Genomic DNA, 10,859 nt, shown 5'->3' with positions numbered 1-10,859 from the left:
CAAATAGATGTGGAATGGTTTTCATACTTTCAGTTAATAACTAGCTTCACTGTTAATAACACAACAACACATCTTTACTGAGACTACGTTCTTACAAGTAACACTTCTAGACCACAGTTGCCTGTTAGAATTTATTGTTCCATTTCAAAACAAAATTAGAAATCCAATTGTCTTTTACCTATTGAAACAACAACCATCTTTACACATGCAGAGAATTCTTCACGTTAAATTGTTTTAAAGAACCCAGTGCTGTATTTTACACAGGCATGTAGTCTGTGCTAGACTCTCAAGTGCATCTGCAGGATTGAAATAAATGTGTGTCACACAGTGTTTTACACAAGTATAGAAAAATGTGTATTAAGCAGTTAGAAGATAAACCACAAAAAATGCATAACACATGGCAAGTATGGCATCAATGTTTCTCAAACTCTGTAGTGAAAGCAACAAAATACATTAACAATACATAAATAATGGCCAACAAATTGCTAATTTATATTAATTGGTGTCTGTACGATTGCTAGGTTTTGACTAAAAATCCACACTTCAAAAACAATTCTCCAAACCATAATCTAAAAGTACCTTTGTGACAAACTTTTCAGCTATATTTATTAGTATTTTAATAAGAACTGTGATAATTACAGGTAAAGAATCCACTATTAGCATACAAGCATATCAGTAATAACCAGACAAGAGCTATGTGTTCTTTATGTGTATTCTATTTGATCAAGGCAGTATTTGTTATTTAGCAAGATCTATTTCAGCTTTGAGGGTTGTGCTGATACTGCTATTAGTAAGACAGCAAAAGTTCTAAAAACGTCATGGTTTGTTTCCTCTGCTTAATTGTAACAAATACTAATTAGGGCATCATTTAGAGCAGGTAAGATGTGTGCATGGTTTCAGCAAAATTTGTATTGACATAATTAATAAATACTAACTGTAGTAAAACTATAAATGCAGTGTGCAAAATGTTAACACTCTTCTGTGATCTTTACTGTGAGCAATCAAGTGACTTCTTGTTACATTTTATTCCATTTTTGTTCAAAATAACCCTGACCCCCAACTGAGCATCAAAACTTGGCTGTGCTTTTGCACCACTTAAATGACATACTTCCCTCATGTGACCCCCCTCTGACCTGCCATGTGGCATAATACCTGACCTAGGGATCCCTCCCCCCCCCCCCCCCCCCCCTAAAATCACTTCCACCTGTTTAGATCCTACTGACTTCTAGTTAAAGGTAGGAATCAAGACCATAGAAAGTTCTTTGCAGCAGGGCCTGACTTGTCCTTTGTGGAATTCTGTGTACTTTGAGAGCTATAAAACAAGACTAGATTGTAATCTGTCTTCCCATAACAAATGAAAAATTCAATTCTGAAGTTAATGTATAACATTTGTACAACTTTTAGGAAGTAAAGTGTGTCCTTATCTAGAGAAACCTGTCAAGTGCTTGTCAAGTCACCTTTGTGACCTCCATTAAGGTTACTTGATGCTATTGCAGCAAAACTATTTTAAACTGAAAAAATGCATAGGGCAGAAAGGGGGAATCTTATAATGAGCTGGTCTATTTTTAGTACAAAATACCTTATCTCTCCAAAGCAGTTAAAAGGCTGTAATAATTTCTGTAAGGTCCCAGTTCATCATATACAAAGTTTCACTGCTGACAAATTCAGATACATATGTGTTTACCCTGCTATTGTGGGATCCAATACCATCACATTTAGAATTACAGACCTTCAGTTTTGTTAAATTCAGAATTTAACTCCGAGGTTCTCAGCAATGCATTGGTATTGATACTCATGGAAAAAAGAGACCTAATCTCAGCCACTGCTACTTATAGCCATGCTTTAGATTATCAGCTGTTAAACAATGAGTTAATATATTGTTCACATTAAAGCACTCAGGAAAGTACTTTTCTTTTGGATAGTGAGCAAATTATCAGTACGTATTAAAAATGTACTTTTAATATAAACACATTTTACAAATACTTCGCATAAATCAAACAGGTGTAGAATACCTAGACTGCACAGATATAATAGGAGCTCAAGAAACACTTGAGTAATCACAATTTTCACTATTAATAGCTAGAATATTTCAGAATTAAAATCACATTTCCATACCCTGTATTTCTTTGCAAATAATATTCATGTTAGAGTAATTTTTTAACTCTATGACACTGTATGGCAGAAGTAATGCAATATTTAAAAGTGAATCTGGCGTTGTCTTTTAGTACACATATGGCAGACTACTTATTTTGGGAGGAAATCTTCATGTCAACCTTTGGCAAGAGAGCGAGTAGAGGACACACAAGTTTGCCTCTTCAACCATCCTAGACAAATCTCCTTTGAACAGCACACTGACATTCAAGTTGAAGTACTTCAAAATACAGTTTTGTTCTCAGCAGTCTTCAGGGTCTCAAGATGTAGGACAAAAACTTGCTTTAGAGGCAAATGAAGGCAGTCAATATCATTTCTAACATCACGTTCTCTTTAAATGTATTCTATTGGTCCCAATTCAGGAAGGTACTTTAGTATGCATGTAAACTGAAACATGTTACCGCACCTTACTAAATTAGAGCCACTATTAGGACAAACATGATGATGAAATAATACTGCTGAGCAAAACTTGTGTTTAAAAAATAAGTGTTAATATAAACTGCTGTACAAACAGAAATGCTTGAAGGCATGCAATTACTTCATACAAGGAAATGTAAACACACAAGAGAACTTCCTGGCAGCGCTTTGCGTTTTAATGCGTGGCTCCACATGGATTGACCGAAGTCTGGCAACCCATGTTATATCCTGTCACTTGAACTTTGAACAGTGTTCCATCTGCGCACATACAGAGCTTGAAACGTAACCAGTTACCATTATTAAACTGTTCCCCATAAGAAGAACTTGGCAGTCGAGATGGGCTGACCATCACAGTTCCATTCAGGATAATGCTGTTTTCCTATTAAGAGGGCAAAAAAGTCAAGTACAACTTTTTATGTAACCAAGGCAAACTGTTTTTGAAAAGGACAAGTTAAACCAATAAATCATATCATTAGCATGGCTGCAAAACTCAACAAAATAATTTTTTTTAAATCTATAAGCGAAAGTTTCATTTTTAAGTTAAATTTGTGAGTAACGTCCACCAATTTCTCAATTTTAGCCAGGAAGGTACTTTGCTATTCCAGTGGCAGGTTGCTATTGATAGACACAACAGTAGTGTGGTAGACAGTTCTTCACTTTAGTGACCTATTAGCAAAAACACTAAATCTAAAAATCTATACGTGAAATGGAAATCAGGGTTTGAACTTACATTTCCAGATGTATCTTTATTTCCTTCTTCCCCTCAATATTTTTCCTCGTTTTATATGCTCTACGGTCTTAACCTCAAAAAAGCTTAAATGAATGCTGGTGAATCTTGCTATGATAGCTCATGAAGGTACTGATCCTAACTGTACGCTCTGCTCCTCTGTCAAAGGTGGCTGTCTGCAGTAAAGCTTCCAGAAGGGGATAGGTATTCCCTTTGGTGTTTGTTTCAGTGCAGAGGCCAATGGCTTAGCTTTAATTGCTCTGTAGGTTTGTCGCATCTTACAGGAGTAAATTATTCTTACCTTACAACTATTGAGCCATTAGTTAAAAGAGAGGTAATAATCCACCTTTTTAAGGTCCTACCAAGTACACTGACTGCAACTACACTTTTATGCATGACTATTTAATATAACATTTGAATTCATACAAAACTATTAAGTGTTTACTCCGCCTGATTTTGAAACTAAGTTGCTCAAAAAATGCTGATTTGAAATACTTACTGCTTTAAGTTCCATGTTACCTCCCATGCGAAACTCAATGGTCTTGCCTGTAATGAAAACTCCTTCATTTCCACGGACAATAGCACGTCCATCAACCTTTATGTTTAGATCACTGGTTGCATTGCTGGTAATCTAAGAGCATAAAGAAAAAACAAAAAGGGTATTACAGATGAATGAAAAAGTGCCACTTGGGTTTGTCTGAGTAACTTTTATTACCTTAAAAGTATTGTTAAACAATTTAATAAAAAAAAATCAGTATATTTTGCACCCTACTCCTCCTGCTATGCATGCGAAGCTTACGCCTATTTGTTACTTTCTGTGCTTACATTTAGAAACAAGGATTACCTGAGTATGGAAACACAGGTAAAATAGTTTATTGCTTGCATATAATTTGATTGCACTAAAAATATCAACAATTCACATAGAAGAGTTATACAGGATATATAACTAACACCGGTAGCAAATACAACATTCCTGCAAACAGTGACTATGTAAACTTATTATGTATTCATTTAATCTGGTCTTGCATTTAAAGTTATAGTTGTTATTTTTGTCTCTGAAGCATACATAGTTAACTGTTAGCCTGTAGGGGAAACGCAAATGAAAACAAGCTAAATTCTCTTTTTTGTTTGTTCTTAATAGGATTGGTCACTGCCTCCCAAGATACATTCGACCCTCTGTAAATCCACTGATGCTGATAATGTTATGTAGAACAACTATGGACTGTGTTCTATCTGTACAGCCTTTATTATGAGTGATGATATACAAGAAATAAATTTTAGTCTAACATTAAGATCAACATTTTTAATGCGTGCATACAGATATTTAGTCTTTTTAGTCTTCTGATAAGTAGACCAAACTAAGAACATGTTTAACCTGGAAGCCCTAAGCTAACAGAATTCCTATAATACTATTACTGTTGTCTACACTTTCACTCAGACTTCTAAAAATCTGATTGTAATAACATTTATCACCAATGAAAAGAAAACGATGCATGAAATTCTGGTAGTTATTTTTGTAACTAGTTAGAAACAGAAAAGCTCTTCAGAGATATTCTATTTTATTTATGTGCACAGACATAAATGCTTAATAAAAACACACATAGGCTTTCTAATCCTGATAATGGAGTTGGTGTTCTAGATGTTACACTCATTTAATAAAATCAGTTTTAATCTCTATTGTACTTTTAAAGATGACTTAGGCTTTCAAAGCTGCCCTTTTTAGCTATATTAAATTTCTACACATGCTTGAAAGATCACTGTAATCGATCATTACAATGCAGACTTTATTATTATTCTACAATGATGGAAATTCTGTAATTAACTTTTGCGGAGAGTAAATGATAGTTTAAAAAAGGCATACCCTCTCTGTAGAAGCTTTTTGTACATTCAAGATTTTAACTCCATTTGGCAGATGAAACTCATGAGTTTCATAGTCTGTGCTGAACAAGGTGTTTTGTGTCCTTGGGTCAACAAATTCCATGCCAATGTCACTGGTAATAGAAGTTTTGTCCTTCTCCACACTGAGCTTTGTTGTTCCTTGCTGAAATACAATCTTCAGAAACAAAGTCTTAAGTTAAATGATGTTTCAAAGGTAATGTTTAGTTATAACGAGAGCATAATTCCATAGCGTGTCTCATAAACTTTCAATTCATGATAATAACTTACAGGCTGATTATTTCCAGTAATCACCAAATCTTCATTACGTCTACCTCCTACAGTGCTTTTATATAATGGATGTATAACGCCCATGTCAGAAACTTGCTTAAATCGCAGTAAGCCGCTCTCATGAAACTCCATACTGTCACAACCGTTGGGACCAATTCGAATTACAGCCCAAATAACAAGTGTAATCTGAAAGAGAAACACGTCTGAAATGATAAGTAAAATAATATGTGTATATATATATACGTGCGTGTGTGTGTGCGTGTATTGCAATTAAATCATGTCCACATTTAAATCTTTTTCCTGTTTAACCATGTAACCATGGTATCATAAGCTAAACAGTTTTGCAGCACAAAGTATCTCAACTCAGGATATAATTATTTACCCTTGAACTAAAAGAAAGCATCTTCTGATGTGGATGTCTAGTTATGAAAAATGATTCAATACTTTTCATTGTCCAAACAATAAAAAGGTGGTTCAGTGAATGAGCAAGAGGAAAGGAAAGGTTTAAAGTACAGTGGCCACTTAATTCTGAATGATCATATGCAGTTCAATTACTGTATGTACACTGTTCCTGTCTGAACCGTTACCCTGAATGCATTTGTACTGCACAAATAACACTTCACACACTTGCTGTAAAGTTTTGGGAACGGAGAGAGACTTTCAAGGTTCCTACTCCTCTGTTGGATAACAGGTGGTTCCATGCTGGGACCATGATACTGAAATAATTATGTCTAAACTGGTAAGATTTTCCAGTCTAATCTTGTTTGGATTTTGCTCTTTTCCTAGAGCAAAAGGGAGAGAAGAAAATGAGAAGTCTCCAGTACCTTTTTAAGTGCTTCTCAGCCAGACTGAAGTAAGTTTTCTCTAATAAACAATCAAAATGAAATACATCCCAATGTTGTTTACAGCCTCAGTATTATACTCACAATCAAATTGATGACAGCCAAAATGAAAAGAAGAACAATCACACAAATGGCCAAGTTGCCTTTCCTGCCCCGTAAGCCTGTCTTGTGGAGACGGTCTTCATCGATGGGAATGTATCCCGCTTTAAAGTTACTGTTGTGCTCCTTATTAACATTCCTGCGCTCCACAGCCTTCTCACGCATAGACTTCTTCACGGGGCCGTTAGAACTTTGCTATAATTCAAAACATGGATTAGCTGTTGCAAGGCATATAATTTACCAAAACCATACATATGTAGGTATGCAAAAAAAAAAGAAAAAAAATCAAGAATGTGAATTGATTGGTGGAACATACAAGATATTATATTCAATATTATATTTTGATCTGCTACTCTATATTTATACTACCCATTTATGACCGGTGCAATCTACGCTAAGACTACCACTAATATTAAAATCCAGATAGTCTCAGGCAATTTATGTAAGTTTTAATGTCTCATTTTTTATGGTGTAAGCTATGAATTATCAGTGAAACTACTGCAGTTAAAAAAAAAAAAAAAAGGATTCAGCTGTAAAAGAACTTCATCAAGTTTTTACCTCTTGGGGATGATACAGGACACAATCCTGCAGGTTATTTACTAATACGCAGGATTTCAGTTCCTCTATACTAGTGCAGGAGTCTCAGTGAGTTTTATCCAGAGCTGTGAGGAGTGTGAGCTATTAAATTACTTTGACAGCATGTAGTTTACAGTCAAATTCTATTACTTGCAGGCAGCAAGTAGTAAGAAAAGGGAAAATACTCTAAGGCCTCAAGCCTGCCACGGAGGGAAGCTGGGCAGCATAGCTTTACTTTACTGTCTTGAAGCGATTAGATTGCAAGGTGTATCCTGTCAATTTGACAAATTAACATGCAGAGGAAACTCTCACAGATATTCATAGGGAGTGAAACTCAGATGCATTTTCATAACTTTGAACAAAATTTTCTTCCACCTTCCTTGAATGCAGTGAGTTGCAGTGTTAGGGTCCAGTTCTTCAAGCAAGGGGTGGAGCTTTTGGATGGCATTAGAGTTGCTCATCTGATATGAATCCTGAAGCTGCACCTTAAGCTTACTGTACTCTGTGTGTGTGTGTGTGTATACACCGATGTAAAGGGTAAAAATGTCTTCTGCTTGCTCTCATTGTTGAAGGAGATGATGTCCAAAAAGGGTCTTCCTTGGTGACACTGGAAGCCACTGTAACCCTACAAAAACTCAGAATTAGTTAGGTAGGGAAACAGACTGAGAGAAGAGATTGGGATTCTGTGGGAAAAAAAGACGGAAATCTTGCCCAAGGGGATAGTAATTTTTTTGTCCCAAGGACCGTGAGTTCTTGAAAGGATTTGATGGCGAGGCAAAATTCAGATGCAGTTTTTCACCTGGTAAGGCAGGAGAAGAGAAGACAGCACCAGGGCTGCCGGAATAGCACTGACACGGCTAATGCCAGATTAAGCACTGCGACGTCCCTGCAAAACTAGAGGGTGTCTCCTGCGGCCCCGGCGACTGAGCTGGGAGAGAACCCCTCAGCAGCTTCCGGCTTCTGAGCCGCTGCCTCCGAAGGGAGCGTGCAGGCGCCCAGGCAGGCCCCGAGGAGGTGGGGGCACACGCGGCAGCCCAGCCCTCGCACAGCGCCCTGCTCCTTGCCAGCCAGAGCCGGCGTGGCGCGGCTGGACAGCGCTGGCCACCGCGTGCGCCCCTCCGAGCGAGGGCAGCGCTCCTTGGGAGAAACCTTGGGCTTTCGCGGAAGTGTGACGGCTCAGATGCTGGGGCTGCAGCTGAACTGAACCGGTATTTATACGCTGCCGTTGAGCATGTCCTAGCCCTTATTTAGGCACTGCCGCTGGGCAGCTATCCCGCTTGTACGAAGTAAGAAAGACGGCTCACGTGGGACTGCTGCTTATACCGACTGAAGGCACCAGCTGCTGTCCCACTGGCGGGTCAGCGGCGAGCGCCTGCTCAGCCAGGGCGGTTCCAGCCCCGTGCCGAAACGCCAGGACGTTTTATTAATGACGCTCAGAGCCTGCAAGCAGAAAACGGTTTTTTCTTTTCCCTCCTCCTTTGCCGTAAGCGTCGGTATCCGCAGGGTGCGCAGCCGAGCGCGGGCTTTCGGCGGGCGCCCACGGCCGCCGAGCGCGGGCCGGGAAGAGGCCGGTCACCGAGCGCCGTTCTTCCTCTCCCGGGGCCGGTGCGCGGCGATCTCAGCCAGCCAGCGAGCCAGCCGGCAACCAGCCCGCGGCGAGGGCTTCCAGGGTGCGGTGCCGCCGCCCGCCATGAGCCCCCAGGGCCCCCTCAACCCGCCTCGCCCCCGCCCTCCGCCCTCTCCGCGGCCACGGGCCCCGCTGCCTGCGGCTCCGCGGGGACAGACCTGCTCGGAGGCGGCCGCCGCCATCTTCCTTGCGCTGCTGCCGCCGGCGCCCCCTGGCGGCGGGCGGGCGGCAGGACCCCGCGGTGCACCAGCAGCGCCCGCGTTCACGGCGGCGGCCGCAGCTCGGGTTTACCCTGCACGGGGCGGGGGCGGGGGGGTGTTCGCCGGGCCGCGCTGCCGCCTGCCAGCGCCCTGCGCCGTCCGCTCGTGCAGACAGGCGTTTGTCGAAAGAATGACTGGAGAACGGTGTTCCCCGTGTCGCCGGCGCTCTGAGGTTTAAGCTTAGGCTGTCGCCTGTCAGTATTCAAATGTTTCTGTATTGCAAACAAATACCTAGGTTTAGATATTACGAGAACATTAAGCAAATTCCTTAATGCCTTAAACGGAAACCCAACAACCTAATTTGCTCCCTTCTACCCGTTTCTCTCCCCGCGCCGAGCACAACGTAGGAGCGACGAGGGGAACCCCCGCACCGCAAGTTCTGTGTTACGTCAGAAGGACCGGGGGATTGTGACGTCGAGCGAGCCGGCCAATCAGCTTCCCCTGTTCTCCCGGGCCCCGGTGAGGCGGCGGGGAGGGGCGAGAGGGCGGGAGCGATGGTGTTGCCCGTCCTGCCGCGGCCGCTCTCCGCCGCTGCGGCCCAAGCGCCCGCGCCCGCGCGCGCAGCGGCTGCCGCGGCTGCGGACCCACGCTGCGTTTATGCCGAGAATACTTTTTCGATGCCAGGCTGCGAATGACCTCGCTGTTTTCCCAAGATCTGCAGTATAACCCTCAGAGATCAGTTTAGCTGCTGAAATATATCAGCAAAGTCCGATTTTTTTGTCCCATTTAACCAAAATTGGTCTTTATTTTTTCCGGATTAAAAGCGCAGTTTGGGGAAACACGTCTTCCGCGCGTTTCGTTGCCTCCTGCCCGGCGGGCTGCGCGCACCGCGGCGGCGACCCGCCGGCGAGGGGCGCCACGGCGCCACCTGGCGGGCGCCCTCGCGGGCGGAGCGCTCCTGCCTCCGCGCCGGGCCGGGCCGGGCCGGGCCGCGCCGGGCCGCGGTGTCCCCGGGCTGCCCGAGGGGGCGGCCCGCCGCGTTGCCACAACCGAGGCGCGCCCTGCCCGCGTCGCCTTGGCGCCCGCGGCAGCGCCGGGCCGGGCCCACGTCAGTGCGTTTCACAATCGCGGCTATAAAGGCGGCGGGGCCGCGGCTAGACGCGCAGAGCGGCGAGCCCCGGCCGGCGGCACCAGCTGCCCCCGCGCGCCGCCGCCGGTGGAGGGCCCGGGGGGACGGGCTGGGGGGAATCTATGCAGCCCGCCCCAACGCCGGCCCCCACCCTTGGGCGAGCTGCCGGCGAGCCATGGCCGACGGCTTGCGGAGGCTGGTCAGCACCGAGAGCGGCCGCGTGCTGCAGGAGAAGCTGGAGAGCTGGTACCAGGACTACGAGGTGGGCGGCTGCGCGCCGGCCCGCGGCCGCCGGCGGGAGATCCGCGCCGCTTTCCGCGAGGGGCTGCGCGGCGGGCCGCCGGGCTGCGCCGCCCGCGCCGGGCCAGCGGCGCCCGCGGGGGCCGGCGGCGGGCGGGAGCCGCGGCCGCCGGTTGCCATGGCGCCGGGGCAGCGCCGCGGTTGCCGCGGTGACCGGCGGAGCAACGGCCGCCGGCGGTCACCTCGGCAGCTGCGCGCCGGCACTGCGCCGCCTGGGGGTGCTTACTTCCCTCAGGGGCGTCATGGCCGCTTCGGCTTTGGTTTATGTCATTTATTTATTTTTTTAGCTCCATGTGCATAGAAACGCTGGTCAAGCCGCGGCTTTTGATGTTGAAAAGTACCTGAATATGAACACACCCCCACTTCCCCTCAGCGAGGTGCTTTTCAAGACAGGCTGAAGAGGGAAGGGGCAGGCAGGGGGCTGCCGAGGCCCTGCGCGAAGGTCTCTGTCTGCGGCCCCGGGGTCCTTCTGTTGTCGTGTGATTAAAAACGTGCACGTTACAGGATGCAAGAAGGAAATCGCGCTCTGTCCAGGGATCTGGAAGGCAGGTGTAGGGCGATTATGCTGGAAAACTGAGAGGAAGAGGGGAAGGACTCTTCTTCCCTCCCTCTGCTGCCATTGGAT

General features: G+C 44.7%; 2 protein-coding genes across 12 annotated transcripts in view; one reads left to right on the top strand and one right to left on the bottom strand.

Annotated features, from left to right (window-relative positions):
* Positions 1–112: 112 nt before the first annotated feature.
* SGCB (sarcoglycan beta) lies at positions 113–9,251 on the bottom strand. 5 transcript variants are annotated; one of them, XM_068942906.1, is made up of 7 exons: positions 8,764–8,882; positions 6,961–7,603; positions 6,388–6,597; positions 5,462–5,647; positions 5,157–5,348; positions 3,795–3,926; positions 113–2,947 (listed from the first exon to the last, which is right to left on the bottom strand). In XM_068942906.1, exons 3-7 carry the CDS (start codon positions 6,565–6,567, stop codon positions 2,744–2,746), a joined length of 894 nt encoding a protein of 297 aa, XP_068799007.1. In that variant the 5' UTR covers positions 6,568–6,597; positions 6,961–7,603; positions 8,764–8,882; the 3' UTR covers positions 113–2,743. The 5 variants fall into 5 exon arrangements, with proteins under 5 accessions (XP_068799007.1, XP_068799009.1, XP_068799008.1 ...); XM_068942908.1 differs by having other exon boundaries at positions 7,291–7,603; XM_068942907.1 differs by having other exon boundaries at positions 7,354–7,603.
* Positions 7,949–10,859, top strand: part of SPATA18 (spermatogenesis associated 18) — a 25,005-nt gene continuing 22,094 nt past the window's right edge. The window contains exons 1-2 of one of the 7 annotated variants that reach the window (XM_068942903.1): positions 8,179–8,186; positions 9,213–9,324. Coding sequence is in view for 4 of the 7 variants with exons in the window: in XM_068942904.1 (XP_068799005.1) it covers positions 10,110–10,196 (87 nt within the window). In the remaining 3 variants the exon portion in view is untranslated. Of the gene's footprint in view, positions 8,187–8,404; positions 8,435–9,212; positions 9,325–9,956; positions 10,197–10,859 lie in introns of those variants that run through there. The other 6 variants (XM_068942902.1, XM_068942900.1, XM_068942898.1 and 3 more) reach the window with 6 other exon arrangements.

The sequence above is a fragment of the Struthio camelus genome, chromosome 4, assembly GCF_040807025.1.
Source record: "Struthio camelus isolate bStrCam1 chromosome 4, bStrCam1.hap1, whole genome shotgun sequence".
NCBI lineage: Eukaryota > Metazoa > Chordata > Aves > Struthioniformes > Struthionidae > Struthio > Struthio camelus.
Note: the sequence above shows the minus strand (reverse complement) of the source record. Positions and strands in the feature narration are given on the sequence as shown.